Source organism: Idiotropiscis lumnitzeri, chromosome 4, assembly GCF_059441095.1.
Source record: "Idiotropiscis lumnitzeri isolate Australia: NSW breed Sydney's pygmy pipehorse chromosome 4, RoL_Ilum_1.0, whole genome shotgun sequence".
Classification (NCBI taxonomy): Eukaryota; Metazoa; Chordata; class Actinopteri; order Syngnathiformes; family Syngnathidae; genus Idiotropiscis; species Idiotropiscis lumnitzeri.
In genome coordinates this window covers 11173596-11201242 of record NC_142394.1, presented here as the reverse complement: position 1 = coordinate 11201242, position 27647 = coordinate 11173596, and the positions used below count along the sequence as shown (strand labels likewise).

The following is a 27647-nucleotide window of genomic DNA, read 5'->3' as shown; positions in this document are numbered from 1 at the left end:
ACTTGTATGTAGTCTGTTTGGCTCGTGAAAACAGAGACCGCTGGGGTCTTTTCAGTGGGAGAAGCGCTTCTAAATCGAAAGGACAACATGACTCGCGATTCCGTGTGACCAAGAGAATACCACTCGAAGGTTGGATTTTCCTCTTCAGGTAGGCTGACATATACAGATAAACTTTGTTTCTCTCATAAAGTTGAGCAGAATATACCGTTGTTGCAACACGTATTGCAAAAATACAGTAGCATTAGCAACGAAAAAGTCAAACTCTTATTACATATTTAATGTTTCATAATCTCTTTCTGTTCAATTTGCACCAAATATTCTTAAAAGACCTCCCACAGGTTCGCCCCACCTGTTAACTTAAATCGAGGTCGTTTGGAGCTTCGAGGGGGATTCCAAAAAGGACAAAGCTGGATTCCACTTTAGGAACGCTAAAGGATGTCACCTTCTCGATTTAGCATTCCAGTCTATAACAGATTGCAGACTGGACAGATGGAACAATGTGCTAGTGATGTAATACCTGCTGATTTGGCTGCGGTAAATCAACGTGGCATCTCCTCCTGCATTACCTAAAAAGCAAAATAAATGTGAGAAACTCTATAGATCAGTCAAAATAGAGGCATTTATAGAATGGAAAAATGTTAGTCATGTTGCTAGATTGTTTTAGATTCACCTGGAAATATTGTAAAGATGATTTTAAATTATAATACCCATCAGCAATATCAAATGAATTTTTGAAAGACCATCCAGTGAGTCCTTCTATGATTTTGAGATGAGAGATATGTGGATCAATTTTCTATTACCTTGTGGGCTGGAGCCTGTCCCTGCTGACACCCTGGACTCTGGTCTGGTCATCGAACAACCGTTCCCACTTTCATACAATTAACCTATGCATGGTTTTCACCTGGAATACCCAGAAAAAAATCCACCCACATGCAAACTGCACATAAGACGGCTTCCGACAGTGAATTTCAGAACTTTGAAGCAGAAATGCTAACCTTCATAACACTTTACCCCATTTTGGAATTGGTTCCATATTAAAAAATTATCTTCGGAAAAGTTGTTACCAGTAGTTTTGTGTTCTTTTCAGCTATGGACCCATCACCATCAGGCATCCCAAATCCCAGCGGTTCTTCTGCCACCACTGTGCGGACAGACTTTCCCTCGCCAGGATTTTCTCCTAAACTCACAATGCCGAGCCCTCCGACAACCTGCTCTCAGCCGGCACCTTGTCCTTATTCTCGCTCCTCTTCGCTCCCCACGCCAACCACTTCACCGCAGCGCACGCCCGTCAGAAGCCCCTCTCAGCTGGGGAGAGCTCAGCTTAATGCAGCTTCTTCAGCCACTCCTGGAACATCAGCCACTGCTCCTACCACGCCTGAACCAGGTGGCAGTCTTGTCAATATCGTCTGTGCCCTGTTTGAAATGGTCATTTATTTATTTTTCATCACATTTGCACTGCTTTATAAACTCCATTTACACAGGTCTTGTTTACATATTCACATACCTGTTCAAGGGCAGCAGCATAAAGCCTTTATGAAGCATTTGGGTAATGTTTAAAGTAGAATTTGAATATTCCTGATCGACATTGAAGTGTAAATAAATATACGCACACTAGAAGGAGCTCAATGGTGGGCTGGAAGGGATTAATGGCATTCCCATTGATTTCAATGAGGAAAGATTAATTCCGATAAAAACGGAATGAATTACTCAAGCGGGTTGATACGTATAAATGTACATGTATTTTTTTGTCAAACTGGCCTGTCTGTCTCCTTTCAGAGGACCAAGAGGATGTGGTCAGTCTTGAGGATGTGGCTGAGAGAGCAAAGTCAGGTGACGCAAAAGCGCAGACCAAGGTCAGTGTCAACAGATGGTGGACTTGCTGTGCCGGGGACATATTAATGAGAAAGGTCCGGCCGTGGCACAGCTAAAGTGCCCTTGTGTCATGTATCTCTCCAGATGGGCCGCTTCTTTCTGGCTCTGGCCCGAGAAAGAGACGAGGAACTGAACCACTGCACTGCGGTCACCTGGCTGATCCAGGCTGCAAAACAGGGGCGCAAGGAGGCCGTGAAGCTGCTGCAACAATGCTTAGCCTCCAGGCAAGGTACCAAAGATGTCCTCTGCCATCACGTTATCCATTTAGCAATTTGCTGATTTAAACTGTGCTGCATCCTGTGTTTCAGGAATTACTCTTGAGAACTACGAGGAGGTGAAAAAGCTGTGCATGGAAACCCGTTTTGAGAGGGGAGTTCGGAAAGCGGCTCTGCTCATGTACTGGAAGTTGAACCCGGAGAAGAAAAAGTCGGTAGCGGTTTCGGAAATGCTGGAGAACGTAGAACACGTCCACACAGATCAAGGTATGATGTTGGGGTTAGTTAATGGCACATAACTGCTCACAAAAAGGGAAGAATATTGTGCTCTGGGATAGAATTTCCAGAAGAACCTAAATGCACTATAACCTTTTGAGTAGGCTTGAATAATTAATTGCATTAAAATCGACATCACAATGAGGTAGAAGGCAAATTTCAAATTGCAAAGGCAGGAATTTTGAAAAAATAAATAAATAAATAAACTTGACTTTGGTCGGTCAGTAGGCTTCATTTTTGTATATAAAAACCCCCTTGATACCACTAAGATTTGTTCTTTCGCTTCTGAGAATTTCCCCTAAATTATATAGTACCAACATTAATAAAAAAAGAGGGAAGTCTAGCCTTTAACTCAAATGCATTTATTCAGTGAGGAAAAAAATCAGACATTGAGAAATAATTGTTTTATATCAAACCAGTTATTAGCACGTATGATGTTGAGACGTTCATTCCAACTACTTCACAAAATTCTACCAAACAAGTGCGATCTGTGGACTTATCACTTCACCTTTTCAATGACATGTTGGCATGCGCACTTCACTTCTTACGCACTGAACTTATCTAGACATTACATAAATATTTACTGTAAAAAAAGCAGACGAACCGACAGTTTTTTCCCCTGTTTTGCAGCCAAACAGTTTGAAAATGGCACTTAAATACATTGACGTCAATTTGAAATCATGTGATGTGGTTTATTATACTATATATTGTTAAATTGTTTGTTAAAACAATTCATGGGAAGATGACCGTGACAAAATAATTAGATTATTTTTGAAAATCATTCATGCCTCCTTTAGAGGTGAACTAAATTTTTTAGGGCTAAGAGTCCAACCCAGTGCTTTTCTAATGTGGGCAGTCATTGTGCCCACCACTCTGACATTGTTTGTTAATCAAAAGTAAACAATATCTTTCCTCCATTTCCAGACAAACTAGTCACGCAAGGCCCACTAAACAGCTCTGCTAAGAAACAAAGGAGAGTTCTGCAGACAATGGTGACCAGCGAGTGTAAGTAGCACCGCTGCTTTGACTATTCAGGCTCTGCTGAAACCGCAGAATAAGATCGTATAATCATATTGTCTCTGCTAATTAATGTGAAATGAAAAAGAAACTATTAAGCAGGGATACCATTTTTGCGATTGGGTCATTGTAGCCATCTCCTACGTCGGGATGGATGAATTTGTCGAGATGACGAAGAAGTACGCTCAGGGAATCGCCCCTCCTTCCGCCATGGAAGCCGTGTCAGGCAGCGACGAAGATGACGACGATGACGTGGTGGTGAAGAATCCAGATGAGCTGCCCCTACACCAAAAGGTAGTGAGTGTCACAGTCATGGGTAGAAAGGTCTTACGACGGTGTTTCAACTCGTCCGTTTGTCTTGGCGCCAGCTGCTGAAATTCCCGCTTCACGCTCTGCTAGAGATCAAGGAGCACCTCATCGACTGGGCGTCGCGGGCGGGCATGCAGTGGCTCAGCGCCCTCATCCCCACGCACCACGTCAACGCACTCATCTTCTTCTTCATCATCTCCAACCTCACAATCGAGTTCTTCATTTTCCTCATTCCTTTGCTGGTTTTCTACCTCTCCTTCTTCTCCATGATTATTTGTACACTGCGGGTATTCCAGGTCAGTCCAACCATTTTTTACTATGCTCATAATCTGAGGTAGGTAATCGGAACACATCTATAAAGGCTGTCTTTTTATCCCAAATAGAATTCCAAAGCCTGGGAGAACTTTCGGGCCTTAACCGACCTGTTGGCTCACTTTGAGCCTGGTCTCGATCAGGAGCAAGCTGAGATCAACTTTGGATGGACACACTTGGAGCCCTATCTGTAAGGCCAAATGATTTCAATTGTGGAATTAGTTGTTGATTAGCTCGACCCTCTCTATTGGAAATGCAGTGGAACCTCAGTTTTGATATGCTGTACTTTCTACACGATTCAGTTTTGGGAAACTTTTTGGGACAAAATTTTAACTTTTCATTCATCGCATGGTTTTTATACAAAAAAAAAAAACACGCGTCACACCTCATATTTTCGAATCAATCCTGCCCTTTATCCAAAGCATTTGGTAATTTGTGGAGAAAAAAGGTTAAATAGATGAAAAAGCTTGGTCAACAATGCAGGCTTTTATAAACAAGTCGAGGCAACAACAACCCTCCCGGTCTGTTCTGCAATACAGAGGCAACATTGGCGTAACACATGTCGTAAAAAGTGAGGCCTTGAAAATAAAAGCATCACTTTCTTTGGCTTCATAGTGGCCTATTTAGCAGTCACACGTAATAAACAATGATTAAATACTTTGGTGCGGCTGCTAAATATGGCGTCAAAGAAAATGTGGTGAAACTGTTATATGCTTTTATTTTCAAGGCCTCACTTTTGACAGGATGTGTTGCGCCAATGTTGCCTACGTAGTGCCGAGTTGCCTTGAGTTGTTAATAAAATCTTGAATTGTGGAATTGGCCTTGCCGTCTGTTGAACCCTCTCACACAATATGCAACAAAGTAAGAAAATTGTATACTATATACACTTTCAAGAGTCTTCAGAAAAGGTACAAGTGATGTTAAATCTTCATTTATCCTCTTCATTACTCATTCATATTTATTTTACACTGTTTTCTGTGTGTAAAACTATTTCTTTGCGTATGCCTGAAAAGGATTAATTCTATCTATCTGTCTGTCTGTCTGTCGAGATTTAAATTCAACTCAGTTATTGAAATGCTGAATAACTGAAAAACATTAGTTTTAAAAAAAATGTTATATTTTATTTTCTTCACTATTTTGATAAGCAGTAAAATTATGGTTCATTTTTATTTAAATGTATTTCATGATTACGGCTTATGATTCTTACCATTCTTTACTGATTGGCTCACATCGTATTCAAGACTAGAAGTGAACCACATGGTTCATTGCCCTGTAAAGGGCTACCATTAAAAAAACACGTATGAAATGTAATCACAATGTTATTGTGATCTTTACTTAATTTAATCCATTAGATTAAGACGAAATACTTGTTTTTACCTCAGATACTTCTTGCTCTCCGTGGTCTTTGTGGTGTTCTCCTTCCCGGTGGCTGACAAGTCGTGGATCCCGTGCTCCGAGCTGGCGGCGGTGGCCTTTTTCTTCACAGTCACCGCCTTCCTCAGTCTCCACGCCTCCGCCAAGTTGTTCGCTCGCAAGGCCCTGGTCACGGAAGTACTCTCAGGAGCCTGCTCCCTTGCTTACCTGCTGCCTGACTCCCTGTGGGCACTCAGGATCTTCGGGAGGACGTTTGTCTCTGTGCCTGTGGGTGACATTGTGGCGTTGAACATCGGAGTGCCCTGCGCCCTCTACGGCCACCTGGTTTACCTTCTGTTCCGCATGGCCCAGCTGAGAGGCTTCAAGGGGACTTACCTGTGCCTGGTGCCATATCTTGTATGCTTCACGTGGTGCGAGCTCTGCTTGGTGTTTCTCAATAACGCCACCGCCATCGGCCTAATACGGACTTGTGCCGGCTACTTCCTGTTCCTGTTCGCATTGCCTGTTCTTTCCCTTGGGCTGGCCGCGATGCTCATCATCCAGCTCCTGCAGTGGTTTGTGGCCCTGGAAATCACCAAGATGGCCGTCACGCTGACCGTGTGCTTCGTCCCGGTTGTTCTGAGGCTTTGGACCCGCTTTAGCCTGAACCCCATCATGGTGTTTCACTCGCTGTCCAGGAGCAGCATCGTCAAACTCATCCTGGTGTGGCTCAGTGCCGTGCTGCTCTTCTGCTGGATGTACGTGTACAGGTCGGAAGGCATGAAGGTGTACAACTCCACCCTCACGTGGCCTGAGTACAGCAACATGTGCGGCCCGTCGGCGTGGAAAGAATCCAACATGGCCCAAACTCAGATCCTCTGCTCGCACCTCGAAGGCCACAGGGTCACCTGGACGGGCCGTTTCAAATACGTGCGCGTGACGGACATCGAGAATGGGGCGCAGTCGGTCATCAACCTACTTCCAGTCTTGGTGGGTAATTGGATGCGTTGTCTGTACGGGCAGCCGTATCCGGCGTGCGACGGGACACAAGATCGCCCTGTGGGGCCTCACGCATTCCTGGCTCCGCCGCTTCAAGACCCCCTATGCAAACTCAAACATCTCGCCAAACACGAATGCCACGTGAAGCGCTTCGACCGCTATAAGTTCGAAGTCACAATGGGCATGCCGCAAGAGAGGAAGACCAAGAACGGGACCATCGTGGAGGACGAAGACGCCACCAAGGACATCGTCCTGCGTGCCAGCAGTGAGTTCAAGTCGGTGCTGCTGCACTTGAACACGGGAAGCCTGGTGGAGTTCAGCACCATCCTGGAGGGGCGTCTGGGCTCCAAGTGGCCTGTTTTCGAGCTGAAAGCCATTCACTGCTTATCATGCGGCAATGCCCGCCTGTCCAGCCGCAGACAGTACAAGATCGAGCATGACTGGAGGCGCACGGCCCAGAACGCCCTGCAGTTTGGCTTCGATTTCTTCTTCAACCCTTTCCTGACCGCACAACTACACCAACTCTCTGACACCGAAACGGACACTGGAACAGAAGTGACAGGCTAGTATACGTAAATCTAACCAGTGTGGCTTGATTCATTTGGCTTCTGAACCTAATCATTCTGAGTATACATGCATTCCTCACAAACGGGAATATTCAGCTTTGGAGTGAATTTTCAGTGTTCTTTCGTGTTTGTGAGTAGTGCAATAAATTTTCCCAGGTTTTCAAAGGTCAACACTAAAAGACGCCTCCAAAACCTCTTCTGGTGTGGTCACATTTGGACTTGTGAACAATGTTTTCATAATTTTTAAGATTTTTTTTTTTTTTTTTTGCTGCGTTGTCACAGATTCAAATGACGGGACTATCTGTTGAAGTAAGGCTTGAATCAAGTGGTTGATATTAGCAAATTGTGTTCAAGTGCCACATTGCATTTTAAATACACTAAACATTTCCGGGATCCTTTTATTTCAAATGTCATTATTCCAATTATTTATTGTGCCTTCTGTTCATCTTACGTCAGTTTAAAAGCCTGCTGTGCAGGAATCAAACATGTTATCGCTCCTGAGTGATTATGTCTCAATTGGGATAAGCAGTGTTTCCTGTTCAGTGACCCATAAAAATATGACAGAAACAAGTCTTGTTTGTAATTATTTAACGTGTTATATTGAGTTCAGTACACATATAATGCCAAGCTTAACAAACAATGGAGTCGCCTTAATTAGAATTGGATAAACTAATGAAAAACATGGCGAATTGTTTTGTATTTTTTTATAGTGGATTTGGATTTGCATGTGTTTAATAATGGAGAGTGGCTTTTGCTGCAGTACTGTGTATCAACACAGGGTGGCGTCCTAGTCCGCAGTAACGCCGACTCCCACTAGAAGAAACGTACCAGCGGGTATATGACAACAATGGATGCAATTGTTGAAATCTTTATTCCAAACCCCCACCCACAATTTTTAATCCCTGCCTGCCTGTTTGACAGGTTTGTCATCAACGTACATGAGCACAAAAATATGCAAAAAATTGACATTTGTTTGGTCAGCACATGGAGAAAACTGGATTATTTGTGTTTATTCAAAAAGTGAAATAAAAGAATAAATTGTTCTCCAAAAATAAACAATTTTTTGACATTAGCAAAGTAATCAGTGAGGAAGGCTGAAGAGATAAAAAGTAGCATCTCTCTGCTGTCGCTTTGGAGACAATCATCTTGAAAATCATTTGAGTCCATAGTCAGTTCATGGATTTGAAACAAAAATCTCAGACATGTCCAAAAAGAGGGTTGATGCATACAGACACCATTTAGGCCCTTTTTGATTTTAGAGTATCACAATAACCCAAAACATTTGTATTGGTTCTCCTTTATACTGGGTGGATCCCCGTACAGCTTCATTCCAACTGGTAACATGTAAGCGTATGAACCGAACATCAGTAAACATGCGTTAGCATCCACAGACGCAAAGGTAAAGAGAGTTCGGTCATCAGTGGTTTCTTCGTGCTGTAAGCATTTTGTACAGCTTGGTCTAAATGGTTAAGAAGGCAGCCAAGTCAGTTCGTCAGTCTACAGTAGGCTAAATCTGTTTTGACATGCAGCATATTCTTGCTTAGTTGCTGATTTGAAAACCATTGAAAAAAAACTTTTTTTGCTTTATTCCTATTAAAGTAGCGCAAAATGCAGCCACAGACCAGAAGCAGAACGAGTGAGATTTGCAAACACGTGGAGGAGATAATTGTGTGCATCCACACGTGACGTCGCACTTCTGCTTCTGTCTGAAGGAATGTGAAACTCTCCTGAACCGGAGAGATCTTTTCTCAAGAGGAGAATTTTATACTCATCATTGTGTTGTCATTGTCATCAAACAAACATAAATGGAGGCGGAGATTACCTTTAAATTAAACCTACAACCAGTCACATCAATGCCCCATTTATCATCACTGGTGCTGGCAGACGCAGGGGGATTGAATTTGAATTGGAGTACAGTATGTCCATGGCTAAAAATAGAGAAGGATTAGGTGGAAAAAGAATAACATGTAAACATCTCTCTAGTCTGAGGTTCCTACTCCTCAAAGGCTCCACCCATAATCCCATCATGACCTGACTTGAGGTCCTTCAACTTGTCCGAGGTTGATGAGGAGGTGAGCACGTCTGTATTTGAAGTAGGATGCCGATCCTGTCGCTTGAGGCTTCGTCCGGTGAGCGTGTGTGATTGCGTACATTCTGGCATTGTTGCATCTCGACCGGGGCTCACGAATGCATCTCAGAGTTGAGTTTGTCCTGGAAGATATACAAGTTGTTGGTAGCGGCGATGGCTATGATGTTCTCCGTCGGGTGCCAGGCCGTGTGAAGGATCTTCTTGGTGAAGTCCAGGCTGTCCACGCTGATATCGTCCTTGCGCCGCTTGCCCCCGGCGGCGCACACCCTGCGCGGCTTGAGCACGGCTCGGGGTTTGCTGCTCTCCCGGGACGCTTCTAAGGTCACATCGCGCTTGGTGTTGCGGTCGAACATGCGGAAGAAGTTGTTGTAGGCTCCTGTCATGATCACGCTACACACACGAGAGCAGTGAAGGGATCAATTATAGGCGGAAAAGTCATTCTACTGGGCTTAGTGGGGATGATGTAGTGATTCATGTAGATGAATTTCATGCAGGTGGTTTGTGATCAGGTCCTACTTGATGTTCCATGGCTGGATAGAGGTTTGGTATATTGGGAGAGGGCGAGGGAGTTGAGCCTGAACTTTCAAAAGCTTTCATTTTGTTCCTTTAGATCAGTGATTCCCAACCATTGATTTACAGTTAGCGTGCCGTGAGAAATCATCAGGTGTTAACTAGCTAACTAGTCGACCACCACCACACATTAAATTAGCTTTGTGTTCAATTTAGCTGACCCAGATTTCACACTAAGTACATGTGTGAGTAAAATGAGACAATGTTGAAGCAGATACACTTGGCTCAATTTTGGGAAACACTGTCTAGAAAATGTATTTTCTGTTGAGAGACTTCAGAGTGGTTCTGGTTTGAATAAACAAATGTAGCTAATTGCTTTGTGGGCTTAGAAGTTCACTTTGGCACACATAAGCCTTGCAAAAAATACCTTGACCAAATTTTGTTTTTTTAATGAGGAATAATCCCGCTCATGATGTTCTTTACTTAATAAAAACATAAATAAAGACATAATTAGCAAGAATGTGAAGGATTAATCAGTGCATCATGAATTCATTCATTGTGTCTTTTTCTGTTGTGCACGACCTGGCCACCGGAGCCAGTACAGTACAATCATGTAGATGCAAACAAAAAAGAGTTTCTACTGTAAGTGACTTCGTAAGATATCGTAATATTAGGTGTTTTTCAAAGAGTATTGTTATATTATATTTTTACATGTGTCGCTCCACCATTTGTATTCAGTTGCTTAAAAGGTTGACAGCAATGCTACGTATGCTCTGTTTCCACAATATGTAACAATAAGCTAACAGACTTAAAACCAAAGCTAAGTGGTTGTTTTAATACACAACGTGTGATTCTCTTTCTTTTATGTTTAGTGTGACAGTTCAACTGGGAGGGTCAAACAGGTTGACAATTCTTTTTTGAAAAATTGTTCACTCTGTGCCACACAGTTGCAATTTGTGAAGTTAGTTGGGTTGGGTTCACTGCCACTGCATGGTGCTCGTACCTCAAATTTTGGCAAAAGAATGTTTTGAAAAAAAAATCATTCGAAGGCAGACAGTCAGATCACTCGTATTTCAAGAAATCATTGTACTGTGTCCTTGTAGCGCCATCTGCCTTGTGAGCTCAATAATTGTCTCTCATTAAATAAATTCATAATACAACTAATGTAAATGTTTTGTATGGTGCAAAATGATCAAACAATGGTAGTGAGTGTGCTTTATCTATCGAGTTATGAAACTAAAAGACAGACCTGTCAGAGCCGTTCCAGGCGCACTCAAACTTGTCGAAGATGCAGTCGTTTTCATAAAGGGAGCACAACTTGCTGCGGAGGTAATCGTGAACCTGGAGGAGCACACCGATTAAAATCAATCTAACACACATCTGTTTCACTTGGCTTTTGACTGCAGGTAAACTAAAAATAGAAGATGAAATGGAGGACACACACATGGAGGAAACACATTAACAGTGTACCGTTGTAACACTAACCCCCCCTGGAGGCATCGCTAATGAGGAAACACCCGCCCTCAGCAATATGAAGTACCAGGAGTACATTTTAATCTAAAAGGCCATTAACGTCCAGCTATTATCACACACCAAGGCCATGATAAGCGAAACGCGCGCGCACACACACACGTTGACGGACTAATAGTCCCCCCTGGCTCTCAACCCCACTCCTGTGATTTCATGCAACCTGCCTGTGTCAGCACTGTGTGTCCGCTCCGGGGGGCTGAAATGTACACCTTCTTTTGCTACTATGCTCTGCACCGAGCCCTCTTTTCTCATTCTGCATCCCGTCAGCAATAAGTCATCTCTCCAAGATGAGGTTGCAAACCTGGTGACGGTTTTGTTTCCCCCGCCAGGGGTCTCGTTCTATGGTGGGGGTCACTGTGTCATTTACAGTTTCAAATTATATTCTTGTGCATGCATGCTCCATCATTTTTAGGACAGTGCTTTATTCTCTAGGAACGCATGGCAGTTCAAATGGACTTCCCCGTTTCTTCAAGTCACCTTGCAACAGTTCCTTCCATCTTTCTGCCACATCCTAAAAAGTCTTCCTCTCACTTCCTCTCCTTGCCAACCCCTCAGCCTCCTTCTCTCCCTCTCTTCCATCTCCTCCCCCTCCCTGCTGCATTGCAGATCTAGGTGCACTGGGTGAAGTATCCCTTCTTCTTGTTAATCTTCATGAGAGTGTAAATAGCTTCTCATCGTCCTCATGTGCCCCCGCTCACTCACGCACGCACACACTCACACCCACACACCCCCCCCCCACACACACGCACACGCACGCACGCACGCACACACACAAATGTCTTTTGAGGGAGCTGTGACCACACATTGAAAAAATAATCATAATCATTATCAGGTTCCGTTTCGTAAAGAGACAGCATTTAAAAGACAGCTATTGCATGTTTGCACAAGTATTCGTTTCAGACCTAAAGGCCACAAATCTCCCAATTTCAATTCTTTAAAAAAGAGAATCAAATTACAAAACGGTATATTTGAGAAAAACAACTTGGCAGGAGCAAGGAGAGATTTGAAATTTATTGGCCGTGCAAATAGTGCTGTCTAGGGGGATTCAGTGACTTGCTCAAGGGCATCTTGTCAGTTCAAAGGTCACTCATCTTGATGGACATTGTCACCGTTGTATAGTTTTACTTTGTGGAATATCCCCAAAACTGACCAAAAACATCTGGACATATTTCGAATGTTCGTGTAATTCAATACCCAAGCACTAATTTCTGTCATTAGCCAATGATTTTTGTTCAAGAATTGTACATAACTCTAAATTTGACAATAACCACCAATGCATGTCACAGAAAAGCCAACGCGAACTACCCCGCACACTCCCCAAAAACAATCACAATAATGTAACAACCCTGATGTATGTAACACATTCCTTGGCAGCAGTTTAGTTGACCTTATTCCCTTTCATTGGGGTCAAACATGGTGAAAACTAACAATTTGAACCCAGCAGACCATTGCCTCACCTGGTAGGTCTCCAGGGGCTTGCTCTCCATGTTGAGGTCCCACACTTTGGCAGTCAGGTAGTCTCTGGTGAGCAAGTAGCGCCCGCTGTGGCTGAACTTCACGTCAGACACAGAGGAGATGATCTCGGAGAAGAAGGAGCGAGCGCTGGGGTCCTCCGGCTCCTCAAACACTGGAGTGGAGGCAAAACATGACAAACTTGATGAATGTGTAGAGCGTCACGATGAATAATTGAGACGAATCGACAGACACGGGTGACAATAAGCCACACAGACTATGATTTATCGTTAAGTATTCTTGTCCAGATGTACTCTCTAGTTCTGTGCGGTCTCGGCCTTTTATCATTTTGAACAGAAACACAAATGCTCATTCGCAACTGGATGGGGAGCATAGGAGCAAAAGTAAAGCTGTCGTTATTCACCGCTACTTTAAATTATCCTTCACTAGCGACTATACTTTATCTGACATTTTTGGGACACGAGTAAAGCATCTCAGCAGGTTTGCTCACATTTGGAGTGTCGGTCGCACAGCGCCGCCTCCCTCATGTCACAAAGGCGCAGGGTGCCTTTGCTGCTGCTGTACACAAACAAGTTACAGTGGTGGGGGTGAAACTCCGCCGCTGTGATCACCTCTGTCAGATCCTCCATGTTGGCTGGCTTGATGTCCACAATGTCTGAGAGAAAAGGCGGAATTGCTCAAGGAAACAACAATCGGCTTATCAGGGCTGATTTTGCACTTTTTTTCCCATTAATCCGTGGAATTTATTTACTAAATAAGTCCCTGGGAAACTAATTAAAAATCCACTCAGGTCCATAATGAATACGAGCAGTGTAAGTATTATGTGAATAGAAACGCAAAAGCCCCCACATACATCATTAAAATCATTGCATGAGAAAAAAAAGCAAAAGCAATTGAAGTATAGATTGTGAGAAAATGCATTTGACAGTCAGATCATTTGTAATCTAATAAATCCTGTCTGGGTCAGGAACGTGGCAATACTGTAACATATTCAGCTGCAATAAAGCTCAGAAAGCGTCTGAAATATTTATGCAGCCTTTGAATTATTCATTAAGATACATTTTCACTCCCCAAGAATAATAATCCCCTCCCCCAGTACGCTTTCTTTGTGCAGCAAAGTGGTACTCAATGCGCGTGTGTACGTTAGTAAAACATTCATTTACAACATCATTGTGCACATTTCTGCTGCTTCTGTTCGTCTGCTCATGAGAGCAACAAAGGATACTGAAGCTGCGGTCGGTGATGTCGAGATGCCAAAGGTTTATCCTCAGGTCATCAGCGGACATGTAGGTTTCGTGGTCCGAGTTGACCGAGATGGAGTTGACGTGATAGGTGTGGGCGTTGGCAAACACCCGCCGCGGGCTCACCTCCACCATTAAGTCCATGGGCATCAAAACAGGCACCTGTAGAGCAAAAGGCGGCATTTACTCGCAGATGTGACAGATTAGGAGATGACAAATGGTATAAATACAGACAGTTGATTCCATTTAAGCAATTTGATTGTATCGTAAATTAATATTTAACCGTCTGCCTCCATTGGCATTAATAATTCATTCATCTAGAGCCCAAATTCATTTGTTTGATGGAGCAATGGGGTTGCAGTGCTGAGCTTGATGGAGAAAAGATCATCTGTCTGCTTTTCTATTACCACACAATTTGTGTGTTGTTGTTCTACGCCACTACACAGTCATGTCCATGACAAGTTAATGCAACCAAAAGCAAATTGACAAAAGTACGCAGCTGTCACGCTGCTGTTGACTGAATGGACGTTTCCATTGAGCAGAATTTTTTATTTTTTATTTTATTGATCACGACTTGAGCTGGAGACAACACCTTGAGTATTTCACACTCATATTTTCATGCGCAGCGGGAATTTTATTGAGAGTGAAACACATACGTTATAAGTCACGATATTGTACTCTTGTATGAACAGATCTGGATGAATACATGAGCTCAAATTCTGAATAAAGCAGGACACAACTTAGAGGGCAAATTTTATGATGAAAGTAAATTTTTAAAGTTTTGATAATGCATTGAAAATCAGGTGCATATCAGTTTATGGAATGAACATATGGAATCGTTTATTGGCTGATATCAAAGAAACTAAAAGTGTTGACCATTTAAAAATAAAGTCAGCAATACTTTTTTTTAAAAGACAAATGTGTAGGATTTATATCGTGTTGACTGCGTTGCGTGCATAATTGTATTAGGCAAATGTATTTGTTATTTCTCTGAAATGGAGAGAATGGAAATAAGGGTGCAGCGATTCTGAGCAGTGTTTCAGTCGTAACCTTTTACAATCCGCTATGGATTGCTTTTGTTGATCTGTTTTTGACTGTTTGGTTTTAGATCTATGTGGACTGCCAACCCTTCTGTTGTCGCACACCCTTTGTGTCAGTTACCCACATTTGCATGTACAAACGTGACCAACACACAGACAGACTTACCTGTAGGGAAGTCACAGTGGAAACGTCCTTGATGCGACCCTCCTCATCTTTCAGGTTGTATCCCTCTGGACGTTTGTCTCGTTCACTCACCTTCCACAGCTTAATGGTTTTATCTGGTAAATGAAACAGAAAAATAGATTTATGATGAGCTCCTATGAAGGTATTCAAATTAATGTAGGATCCTCAACTTTTTTCGTTAATCAGTCTAGTATTTTTTTTTTTTTCATTCCCATGTTGGTTGCTTTTGCAAAGCGTGGGTGAAAAGTTCTGTGTGGGTGAGAAAGACAAAAGGGAACTTACACGAATAAAAAGTTTTCACATTCTTGCATTTTTTTTCTTTTAGTCCCATCCTCTGAAACTGAACTTAAAGATTGGGGATTCATCCAAAACAACACACAACACATCCTAATGCAATACAAAAATGACACACGGCCCAGGGCTGTCAGCCCTTGACAGAAAATCCCCTTACACAACGGGAAGTTGGAAACCTAATAAATCTCTTTATCTGAGGGGAAATCTACTTAGGTTTTGTAACTCTGATTTGACTATAACCTTAATACCATTTATCCCTCTAATGCTCTCCATTTCATCACTTCCATTGAGGCACTGACGGGCGGCACGGTAGACAACTGGTTAGCACGATGGCCTCACAGTGCACAAGGTTGTGGGTTCAATTCCAGCTCCGGCCTCCGGTGTGGAGTTTGCATGTTCTCCTCGTGTTTGTGTGGGTTTCCTCCCACATTCCAAAAACATGCATGGCAGGTGGATTGGACACTTGAAATTGCCCCTGGTTATGAATGTGAGTGTGAATGGTTGTTCGTCTTTGCGTGCCCTGCGATTGGCAGGCAACCGGTTCAGGGTGTACCCCGTCTACTGCTCAGAGATAGTTGGGATAGGCACCAGCACCCCCCGCGATCCTTGTGAGGAGAAGCGGTACAAATAATAGCTGGATGGATGAGGCACTGAGCTCAGATATTGTCTACTGGAGGTTAAACATCGCAGTGAAAACCATTTTGCACTAGCGTGATGCAATATCTAGACAATTACTAACTTGTTTCAGTGCCACCGGATTCAAAGGCAAAACTTACCATTAGTGGAGAGGAGGAAGTGAGCCGCGTTCTGCTGAGGCAGCCATCGAATCTTATTGATTTTCTCCTCGATCTCCAGACTCTTAAGGTAGTCAAACTCTGGCTCGTGGCTCTGGAAAGTGCTGTAGACATTGTACTCTCCCTGGGAGAACAAGTCAGTTTTGCTCTATGGACAGAAAAAAAAATGAGTTGAAAGAGAGAAGCGCTGAGGAGAAACATTTTATTGGTTGAACAGCATGTGTAACATCGGTGAAATCCATCTTGAGGAAGCAATGTGGTGCCGACTTTGCAGAACTGTAATGATGCGCACTCACACAACTATTTAGCAAACTAGACTGTTGCTGGAGGGCGGCCAGGCCTCATCCATCCCTCCACTTGTGCAAAAGGTGAAACAATTGTGTGTTTTGAGACCGTGTCTACCTCAGGTTCTCGCTGAAAGATGACCACTCTGCCTCCCTTGTCCCCAGTGGCCAGCAGCTCTCCCGTGTGGTTGAACTCAACAGTGGAGATGATGTCGGCTGCACGGGGACAGAAAGAGAGACAATGATGAAGGGGGAGGATGGGGCAGCTGGATCATTGGGGGTATTGCACGAAGCACACGAAAAGGATTCATCATTTCAGCATCCACAACCAGATTTAATTAAACAATTGGATGGTGCAGGCTTTAGAAGAGAAGAAGAAAATGTACGCCACAAATGTGCGTCATTATGATTCACACTACAGCCCACAAGAGTAGTGACACTTGGGTAATCATAAGCGTACTTTTTTTTTTTTTATTCTTTCCCATAACAATAAGCTGAAGTACGTTTGTAATTATCTATCACTCAAACTGGCTAGTTTGATGTGTTCATTTGCATAAATCTGTCGCCACTTGGCAATTAGAGAGTACTTTTACGCAGATATTTTCATTCCTACAAAATGCAGAACATGTCATCAGTTGTTGAATGAAACAATTTAGGCTTGAATATGGTTCAATGTTACCTTCCACTTGCCAATACTGTTTCAGTGAAATTTGGACAAAACACTGCAATAGACATAACAGGCTCTTTGGAAAAGAGAATTAGAATTAGAGAGTATCAAAGGGTCTCTCTAATGGCCCAAACATGGGCACTTATTTTGTAGTTCGTGGCTTAAAATGATGTCTGCAGAAAATAAAATCCCTCGGAAATAGACCCTATGGTCAATTTAGGCTCATTTTCTGATGTTTTTTTAGCCAATTCTGAACGACGCCGACATTTAGGCCGAAAACTGCGTCGTCAGACTGATGATGTAGTAAGCGTTTCTGTCCCCACAATGGTCTGTTATTTTTAATTAACCAATTTGAAGAAGTGAAAATAGCTTGAGAAGAAAACTATAAACACTCTTGAATGCTGAAAATAGAGAGAATGAGAAATGTTGCCTATTTCCTTGGTCTGTGGAATGAAGGTAAGTCGCGTAATATTCACCAATATTTGAACCTCTGGATGTACAACAAAAGAAAATAGTGAGAATAGATACATTCGAGTAGGCTTGTTTTGTTCAAATTGATGACTGCAGCAAATAAAGAGAAAAATTCCAAGTCTGAGGACCGAGCCACAGCGCTTAAGAGCACGCCTTTTCCAGCCATGAGCATCACACCTCACGAGGTGAGTTTGTGTGTGTCATTATTGAATGTATTACTTTGTATGGCGCAGGGCTGTCAAAAACGGTTTGGGAAGAGAATGAAGATGAGGAGTTTGTGTTTGTGAAGTTAAAAGGATGTTTGTACAGTTGGTGGCTTCACATAACCACGACTGACTGTCTACCAGCATGGAAGTGTAACATTTGAATCAATGACAGTGCAATAAATTATTGAATTTTTTTTTAGGATATTAAATTAGCGATCATAATTTTGGTGTGATGTATTGATGTGAGTGTGCAATGGTTATGAGATAGTGTGGCGTGAAGATGTTTGGAAACTCAAGCTGGATTGCATTTTTTACATTCACTGAGTAAAGAAGTATTCCTGAGTTAAAAAAAATGTTATTTAAAATGTTTCTAATTAGTAAATCTAATCTGGGTTCAACACAATAATTGAAATGGCTTTATTAGTCTCAATTGAGAGATATGTATCCAAAAAAAGAATGAAAAGGGGAAAAAAAGCACGACACGACCAAATGATCCAACAATGTATTTAAATAGGTCATAGCTGAGTTTTCCATGCCTTCAACAAAGAAGTCCACAGAGTTTTGATGCAGAAGAAAGCAGGCCCCAATAAGCTGTGGTTGTAATAAAAGCAGAGCGCAGGGGGAGCATTTATTGAGAGTGTTGAGATTCAAAGCTGTAGTGCTGCCAATTTTGTGGCAGCCTTGACTCAGACTGAATTTATGATGAGGGCAAGCGTTGGTTCTCTGCCTTTCCATCTCCAGACACAAGCACCCCACAGGCGTCGCTTCGGACACTCTAACACACCACTGTCCGGGGTTACTGCTCCTTCTTCGACATAAGACAGTACACCGATTGTCACTTGGGCCACATTCCACTCCTTTCTCATCTTTGTGGTTGTCTCTCCATATTCAAGCCTGATGCTCATCCCTCCCCCACAGCACTCTGCAGTTCGGCAGTACACTCACGGCGGTGGTGAAATGGGAAAGATGGAGAGGGAAGAAGGGCTTGGGCGGAGGCGGTGGAGGAAGGGGGTGGGCGGGAAGGAGGGTGTACTCCAATGAGCGGGGTTGCCTTGGTAACAGGCTGAGCCAGCGAGTAGCAGTGGTGCTCGACACGGCTAGCCGTATATTGCACTTGCGTGGAGAAGGAAGTGGGATTGAATCAATCCAGGAAGAAGGGGCATGGTGAAATAATCGAGCCACTTCAGTTTGGCCCAGAAAATAATTAAATCAGAGGCAGTCAAACTTATCGCAGGTAATTATTAGAATGCAGGCTGTGCTGCACGCTACTACTACTACTACGCGTGTCTGTGTCTAAGAGCGAGACAACAGTGTCTTCACAGTTACAAAGAGCTAAGATCAGCAAAAACTGTCAGAAGAACACAAATTGTAGCAGCATAAAATATGCAGCACACAGTCTTCTCATCTTTCCCTGTTTGAGAAACCTCTTTGTGAGCTTCTTTCCATCTTATAACCTCATTCATCTCTTTAACTTTCGAACAGTCAAGATGCAGAAAAGACAAGTGCTTCATCATTCTCTGTGTGTGCACACGTGTGTCTTGGTGTATGCATATCTGCAAGGTTATCAGTCCTGTGGATGTGTGTGCTGTTGCAAGCAAGCTGTGCCGACCTCCTACTGACAGCCATTTGCATCAGCAGGCAATTCTGACTCACCACCACATTGCTGTGTCCACACATCACAAAGAACACCACTCAAACAGGAGTGAACCCAACAACGCGGAAACAAATTCATTGAGTCAGTATTGTGAGTTGGGCAAAGTATGAAGAATTTTCCCCAGCTAGGTCACGGTTCACCTAACTCAGCCATGATATATTGCTGATCTTTTTGTGGAATGTACAGTGGAAAAAAAAGTCTACACACCTCTGCTTCACGGTCAGCTTTCTGTGATCCATAAAACAAAATCAAGATAAATCATTGCAAAACTTTTTCAACCAATAATAGACATTATAACCTGTAACCTTTACAGCTACAGATTTTTTGGGACTGAAATACAACCGAAACATCGTGGTTGCACAGATGCCCGTTAACGTGTCTCTGATTAACCCCAAATAAAGTTCAGATGTTCTAGTAGGCTTTTCCTGGCATTTGTTTTGCATTCTAGCAGAAGCTCAAGATTTTATGCTATCATTGACTCGTATACTGTCCATAATTCCCTCCACCTCACGTAATGCCCATATTCCAGCTGAAGAAAATACCCCAAAGTTTGACACAATCACCACAATGCTTCACTTTGGTTAATGGTTATGGTATTTTTTGGTGATGAGCAGCATTGTTTTGGGGCTAAAAATACATTTTGGAATTACAGCCAAAAAGCACAGCCTTGGTTTCATCAGTCAATAACAAAATCTGCCAAACAAATGGAAAAATGCTATAGTCAGCTGTTTTGCTATAAATGGGCTCGAAAGCACAGAAAAAAAAACACCTACTAGAAAATGAAAGGTACGCTAAATGGTGGCAAGTAAAATGAGTTTGAATGTGATTCGTTAATTCTTAACACAGCCCCATTGATGTTATAAGAGGAACCATGTTTATTTATTTTAATATTCAATATCTTAAATATTACAACTAGGTCTGGGTGTTCACACCTCTGACCCATGCGGTAGAGTATTTTCGATGTGATTGTATTTAAATATGTATGCAATGTGTTTAAAAAGTGTCGTTGTTTTTTTTTTTAAACCAGTTTCAATGTTTAAACGTGTATAAGGGTCAAGATTGTTTGTTACTGAAAACTAACGCTAAAAGTGAACGGAAAACTTGAAAAAACTTTTTCGTTAATGAAATAAAAAAAACGGAAATGCTTTTAAAATACAAAAACTAACCGAAACTGCATATTAAGTTGATAAAGCGAACTAAAAATAACTACAATTACAGCAATAATTCTCTTTGTTTTTATCTTAGTCATTGGTTATCATGCATGAGCTTTCGAGATTCATTTTAAATGTATTTCTGTACGTCCATACAGTAAAAAGGAAGGTCAAACAATGATTTAAGAATTGCAGTTTACTTAACTTCACTTAATACTTAACTTCAATTCTTAGTTACATTTTTTAATCTTGCATGCGACAAATACTCAATAAACTGTATTTAAAAAAACGAATGCTAAAACTAATAAAAACTAGAGTAAAATGAAGCATTTAGAAAAAAGAAAAAAAACTAAGCAAATTAAGCAAATAAAATGTAACAAACCTAATCTAAAAACTAATTAAAACTAACATAATAAAACAAATAAAAATGAAATAAAAACTATTGTGGAAAATCTTTTTTATAAACCTTTTCTTTTTTGAAATAGTGGATTATTCACCAACTGTGGCTGTGTCTGGAATGTATCCACCGTAATAAATGGGCGTTCACTGTAGTCCTCATGAGGAGGAATATATATTAAAAATAAAAAAAAAAGAAAAGGAATGGCATGGGGGAATGCGAGTGAGTTGGAGGTGGGGAGGGGGAATTCCTTTTTTATGAGAAGAGCGACAATAGGGACAGGGAGGGGAGCAGACTTCCCACTGTCCCAATTACGGATATTTCAGCTTTGGGAAAACACCGGCCATTAATGCACAGCCAAAAACACACACTCCATAAAAGCGAGGACAAGACGCTGCTCAGCAGGAGATGTTTGTGTGTCGGCTAGTATGTCCGTGCATCATGCGCACCCGGCATGTATTTTCAAGTGTACGTGTGCACAAGCATGAGTACTCAAATTACCCAGTAGAGAAAATAAATAAACGGATTGGGGAGAGGAGGTGAACGACTGTCTGAGGTTAAATTGATCCCTGCCCTACAGTTAAGAAGTCACTGTATCTGGGAACAGACAGTTTGTGTGTGTGCGTGTGCGCGCGTGTGCGGGTGTGGGTGTGTGTGTGCGCACTGTATTGGAAAAGCACATGGAGAGAAGTGATTCTTGGATGGCACAGAATGAGATCTTGGACGCAGTATAGCAGAACTGGTGTGAGCCTAATGGTCATTGACACAAACAATTAGAAGGAGCATGCTGAAAAAAACAACTCAAAATCTGATGCGACAATTTGGATTGCTTAGTGAAATTAGCCATGTTAAACAAAAATACTTAGGATTTGTCCGACTACCATGACAAAGGATGTGGAGTTGTGGGATTTGCGCTCAGTTTAGCAAACAATGATGTTGAAAAACTGTGATTAAGTATCAAGACTTAAAAAAAAAAAAAAAAACTGAAATGTTATCCAGTGCATCTTTGACTTGGGAGAGGAAGCCTGAAAGGGAGACTGAGCGCCGTCTATTTAAGGAAATCAATCGCACGCGCACACATTTTCTACATCACAGAGTCTGGGACAAAAATAACATTAAAGCAAAAGTGGCACACAAAAGGAATAATGCAGACTGACAAAGTGAGGTATGAAATATTTGTGACGCTCAGACTCAGACTGAATAATTCCTCCAAAACACACACCTTCACATGTCACAGACTGAACACCCTCACATGTCTCAGACTGCGCAATTGTTTTGGCATACTGTACATGTGACCTTTGGGGAGAGAAGAGGATAGAGCACACACACCTTCAGTATAAGAGGCAAACGGCTCAGGCTCCAGAGAAAGGGTAGTGATGTCGGAGCACAGCACCTGGATGGGGCTCAACATCCTGGGGGAGGACTCCAGGGTAGAGAGGGGTGGACGGGATGGGCGGAGCTCTTCAGGCTATAGCCAGGAGCAGCCCTGCAACAGGAGCAAGGATGGAGGAGGAAGAAGTGGGTTGCAAAGAGGAAGGACGGAAGGACGGAAGGACAGGAGGACGGGAGGGAGGAAGGATGTGGGGAGTGACAGTTAAGGTTGGGTTTGGGTTACGACATCACCACATTTGGCCATGAGTACTCACCAAATAGGTCAGAGGGGGGATTTATATCATGATCATACTTTGTCTATGACACATTATGTGCTTTGGGGTGCGGGTTTGCAGGGAGAAAAAGTCATGCAGGGTGGACAGTGGACACATATACGTACAGCTAAATGATCATCAGCGGTGCTCATTTGTCACGGAAGGCCCTCTCTTAAAAGCATGTCTTTCGAGGATAATATGTTTTTTGAGCAGGATTATAGGAAGAAGTGCTGGAAGAACTTCCCACTGTATTTCCCCAACTTGTGACCAGCGCTCTTATAGATGCCATGCTTGAATTAAATGCTGGGTACCACTGCTATCAAATAAATGCCTTATTTTCCCCTCAATAAAAATAATAACATTCTGGATGGACTGTTATATGACATCTTATACAACTGTTAGTAGAAGTCATCAAAATGAAATTGTTTACTCATTTATTAATTGTTTTGTACAAATATGATTTATTTGATGATACTGGTCTACAAAATGATCACACTATATTGAAATAATTAGAATATGTCTATTATAATAATAGTAGTATATAATGTATTGACGCATATAATTTAACTAATATTCAATGAAAAGATGACAAGTGCTACGTATTGTAAAAAAAAAAAATGTATTGGTATAATTGAAAAGCCTAATTTATAATAAAAGACCTGACACTCCCTGCTAATGAGTAAATAAATAAATTAGATTTAATAAAGATTATATTGAAGACTAAGTAAGGCACATTTTTGCATCAAATATTTGCATTCACACACAAGTTCTTGTTTCGAGTTGCGATATTAATCCCGGAAAAGCAGAGGCGTTTAACGTCCACATGACATAACACTTGAGAGCCACTGAAAGATTTTAGCAGTTAGACGAGCTCAATTAGGTGCAGCATTGTGTTAACAGGCTCATCCAACAGCTCAACAACTACATGGGACACGCAATCGGGAGCCTTTTAAAGAAATTAATCATAAGTTATGCCCAAATGCATGAGGGGGAAAGCAGAAGGCAAGGCACAATATTTGGATGAGTAATATTTCATGAGTATTAAAAAGCAAAGCCTCATCCATCCCTGGAGACAATTCGACTCCAGTTGGAGCTTTGTGTAACAAAGGGAGCTAGTGAGGAGGGAAAAGGGAATAAAAGAGAAAAGGTATAAAAGACGGTGAGAAGTGGGGAGGGGAGAAATTGTGAATTGTGGAGGAAGGTTAAGCACCCCTCCTTTGTAGGTTTTGAAGGCCAGGGAACTCCCCATGGAAAGGTCTTGGGATGTACTTTTATGTATGCACATGGATGCACGCGCGTGCACACTCATTCATATAACCTGAGGGAACAAAGACGCACAGGATGTTCTCCTAAACAGACACAAATATATAAATGCCACACAGGCAAATGGGTAAAAATGCAACAGTCATATACACACATTCAAAAAAAAATAAAATAAATAAAAACACTTTTAGAAGCACTCATACGCCTCTCATTCTATCCGCCTTCAGCACTAACGTACAACCTTTCAGCAATGTTGGCTAATTATTTGGCAGATGCGCCACTTCAGCAATCCTGCAAGATGCTCTGGAGGATGCTGGAGAATGGATAAAGAAGCAGGCATAGAAAAAGGGTGGAGAAAGAGGAGCGGACATGGAAGAAGTAGCAGGGAATGAATTTAGTTTGTGACAGAAGCTAACTGAGTGGTCCTCAGACATTGATTTACTTATTGTTCCGCAACTATGTGTCAGCAGGCGCTGGGTAATGTGTTGCACCATCCCATCTTCGTGTGCAATTTGTGTGTGTTCACGTGCGTGTGTGCGCGTGTGGCCACGATGCTAAGAGCTCATCAGCAATTCAACCGGAATAGTGCCTGTCTGAGAGGCGGAGAATAATTAATCCTGCCATTATTGGTGGGCGGAGAGAAGCTGTCAGTCATACCGGCCAAGCATGAAAAGCAGCATGTTTTTATCACAGACTGTTGCTATGGCAATAATACATGGTTGCTGGTGACGGATGTCACCAACGACTTCCTGCAGCTCTGTGGCCTCTCGGACAAAGGCAGTATTTCTAAGGAAGCATGTCAAAGGAAAGGTCAAAGGCATGAAAAAATCCTACAAAACACAATGGGGGAGTCAGACGCAAAAAAAAAAAAAAATCAACACCTTCAACAGTTCTCTTCTGATTAATGCTAAGTGAAGGTAATTATTCCACAGCACAGACTCAGAACCCTCAATTCAAGTGACAGGGAGGAAAATCCATCATAAACGTGAGCTTAGCATTGTAATTGCGGTTAACAGAAGGGGCGGGGGAGAAGAAAACAAACTAACATTGTTTGTGTGAGTGCAGCTGGACTGGCTATAATATTCCCCCTGCTTCAAATCTGATACGCTATCTATTCAATTTGACATCGCGCTTAATTACATTTGGGAGGAGACAGTGCACATGCGTCTCATAGAGGCTCTATTTTTGTAGACAGCACAAGTATGGGTCAAACAATCAGGGGTGGAAGGTGGTCTCCAAGTGCCCACTTCACAGCTACCAACTGTACATCATGCATTCCTTATACATGTACTTTGCGCATCGATCTCCTGGATGTACTCCAGTGAGTCAGTTTATGCTTTCACCATGTGTCTCTTCTGCTAAAGCAAATGAGAGGATCTGCTTTCATTGGCCAGGAACCAAGTCGGCCCGTTTCTAATGGCCGCGCACCTACGAAAATACTAAAAGAAAAAACTCCATCCCTGCACGCAGTTCGACCATGCTTTGCTCCTGACTTGCTCTGGGCATGAAAGAGGGGCTATAGGTCTGCAGTTACAAAAACACAAACATGCAGGGCAGATCAATTCTTTCCTGCAGTGTGAAAAAAAAACGCAATAGGATGGTTACAAAAGCTTAAAAAATGCAACATAAACAGAATAAGAGTACAATCAAATCAGGAGACCTGAGTGAGGATAAGCGGCTTGGAGAATGAATGAGCAAGACTTGCCAAATTCCAAATTCAATTTTGTAAATTGGAAAGAGGCTGTTACTCCGTTTTGCTGCTGCTGTCAGCAGTTCATCAGTCTGTGCAGATTTAGAGAACGATTACAGGGCAGTTTTTCCTTCTTGGTGCACATGCGCACACATTTGTAGACATTTTTCTCAAGTCGCACATGTGAGCATGCTTAAACATTTTTGTCTCACAGAAACATTCGCTCTCCGGTCTGCTTACCTTCAGTCACATAGTTGTGGTCGGGGAGGAAGCCGCGGTGGTTGAGCGTCGGGGTGGCGTCAGTGTCTTCGCCCATCAGCGGGGCTGAGGGGAGCGCCCGTACTGGGGGTGCAGCGTGGTGGCGCTGAGGGTGGCAGAGCGGTATCGGAGGGGGTGGTGGGGAATCCGGCCAGCGCAGCGCCCATTACTGCTGCTCGCCGACGCCTCGTCAGCAGAGAGCCGCCATCCTACAGCTGATGAGGATGAGGGAGGGCAAGCTCGTGTGCAAGAAGACCTGTTCCAAGTTATGAGTGAGGGTCCTAACACAGGAGACCGGGGGCCAGATGCAAACCTGCAAGGGGTGAGAGTATGTGTGAGTACATTTCAGAAAACATAAAACTTGATTTAAGACACCAGCCTGGCAATATACACACACACCTATCAAACTGTAATCATCAATTCTAGTCTAATCATGTATGAATAATCTAGCAGAGGAAGTGGGGGGAGGGGAGTGTTTGATGAGCCGATGGTTGGTGTCTCCGCAGTGCTGATGCTTCTGCAGCAAAACTCACAAGCATGGACACACACATCCAACACAGTAACACACTCACTTGCACTTGACAGCGGTGGGACCTGGAAACTTGGAAGATTCTCCCGGAGAAAAAAAAAAAAAAATGAAAAAAAAAAATCACCCTTTTCACATTTGCTGATAACGGACCCTCGATTCTCTGCTCTTGAAGGATGAGGAAAGCCTGCTGGTCCTGCTGCAGTCTGCACTCTGGTATGCAAAAGGCAGAGTGAAAGGTAGAGCGGGAGGGAGGGAGAGAAAGTGGCAGTGCAAAATTGTGATTGTGTGATGCATTGGACCAAGCCACGCCCACTTTGCAGAATACCCAATCATGACAAAGACAGGATCTTGCCTGACCACTGAGCACAGGTTATTAAAGAACAGAAATAGGAGTGAGCAGCGGAAGGGAATTAACAAGAGATAAGGCACAAAAACAAATGTCACCTGTGGTGATTCAACACACAGGCTTGTCGTCACCTCGAGACATAATAGCACAGAAATCTCATACGTTATGAAACACGTGAATTGCCCTTTCTATAACTAAAAAAAAAAAAAGTCATGGGATTTAATTAATATTTGAAAACTATAAAAGTATCCCAAATGATTTTTCCTTGAAATTACAAAATTAGGGCACAATCAGAAATTCTGACATATGTAGTGAGAGTAATATAAGTGGACAACAATGACGACCGCATCTGAGGATATTCAACATTTAGAGGTTCTTTCTTGACCAATGTACCAATGGATCTAAGCGGACACAGCCATTCTATAGTGACAAGAGAGTAAGCACACTCGTGCATTTCTGTTAATGAGCCGAAATTCCAATGAAGTTGGGATGTCGTGTAAACAAATAAAAGCAGAATACAAACATTCACAAACTGAATGCACTACACAGAGTAGACAAAATATACATGTTCGAACCCATGAACGTTATTTATTATTTGTTTTTGCAAATAATCTCTCATTTCTAATTTGATGTGACCGGTACAGTTGAGGAGTGCTCAGAAAATAAATAACACCTGTTTTAAACGTTCCACAGGTGAACAGATTAATTGGAAACAGGTGACGCCAAGCCACATTCTGAAAGTGTGACAACAGCATGGCTTCATAATAAAAGGGCGCCAGTACTACATTAACCTACCAGCAGTCCACACCTGTCTCCAATCGAAATTATGTGGCGATCATGAAGCGTGACATTCGACAACAACAGTGACCCCCGACTATTGATCAAGTGACCTTGCACGTCAAGCAACAACGGGAAAGAATTCCACCTACAAAGCTTCAACAATTAGTGTCCTCTTTCACCAAAAGCTGTGTGAGTGTGATGAGAAATTAGAGAGAGGATTTGCAAATCAAT

At 42.5% G+C, this 27647-nt stretch overlaps 2 protein-coding genes across 3 annotated transcripts; one reads left to right on the top strand and one right to left on the bottom strand.

Annotated features, from left to right (window-relative positions):
• Positions 1 to 7818, top strand: wfs1b (Wolfram syndrome 1b (wolframin)). Its single transcript, XM_088292586.1, has 10 exons — positions 1 to 148; positions 1088 to 1384; positions 1777 to 1853; positions 1957 to 2101; positions 2181 to 2354; positions 3288 to 3368; positions 3514 to 3674; positions 3749 to 3985; positions 4073 to 4191; positions 5384 to 7818. The coding sequence occupies exons 2-10, from the start codon at positions 1090 to 1092 to the stop codon at positions 6918 to 6920; spliced, it is 2826 nt and encodes a 941-aa protein (XP_088148712.1). The 5' UTR covers positions 1 to 148; positions 1088 to 1089; the 3' UTR covers positions 6921 to 7818.
• LOC148338108 (serine/threonine-protein phosphatase 2A 55 kDa regulatory subunit B gamma isoform) lies at positions 7772 to 27034 on the bottom strand. Of its 2 annotated transcripts, XM_088292587.1 has the most exons (11): positions 26334 to 27034; positions 25744 to 26074; positions 22234 to 22390; positions 16477 to 16574; positions 16057 to 16222; positions 14969 to 15081; positions 13747 to 13924; positions 13012 to 13176; positions 12506 to 12675; positions 10768 to 10859; positions 7772 to 9398 (listed from the first exon to the last, which is right to left on the bottom strand). In XM_088292587.1, exons 3-11 carry the CDS (start codon positions 22313 to 22315, stop codon positions 9101 to 9103), a joined length of 1362 nt encoding a protein of 453 aa, XP_088148713.1. In that variant the 5' UTR covers positions 22316 to 22390; positions 25744 to 26074; positions 26334 to 27034; the 3' UTR covers positions 7772 to 9100. The 2 variants fall into 2 exon arrangements, with proteins under 2 accessions (XP_088148713.1, XP_088148714.1); XM_088292588.1 differs by lacking the exon at positions 22234 to 22390 and having other exon boundaries at positions 26334 to 27030.
• Positions 27035 to 27647: the final 613 nt, after the last annotated feature.

Bases quoted from the DNA above. Each gene is read 5' to 3' on its own strand.
- wfs1b (XM_088292586.1), top strand. From the start codon at position 1,090: ATGGACCCATCACCATCAGGCATCCCAAATCCCAGCGGTTCTTCTGCC. The intron at 2,102-2,180 runs GTACCAAAGATG...CCTGTGTTTCAG, and splicing joins ATGCTTAGCCTCCAGGCAAG to GAATTACTCTTGAGAACTAC. The intron at 3,369-3,513 runs GTAAGTAGCACC...GGGTCATTGTAG, and splicing joins GACAATGGTGACCAGCGAGT to CCATCTCCTACGTCGGGATG.
- LOC148338108 (XM_088292587.1), bottom strand. From the start codon at position 22,315: ATGTTGAGCCCCATCCAGGTGCTGTGCTCCGACATCACTACCCTTTCT. The intron at 15,082-16,056 runs GTAAGTTTTGCC...TTCATTTACCAG, and splicing joins CTTCCTCCTCTCCACTAATG to ATAAAACCATTAAGCTGTGG. The intron at 10,860-12,505 runs GTGAGGCAATGG...GTGCTCCTCCAG, and splicing joins AGCCCCTGGAGACCTACCAG to GTTCACGATTACCTCCGCAG.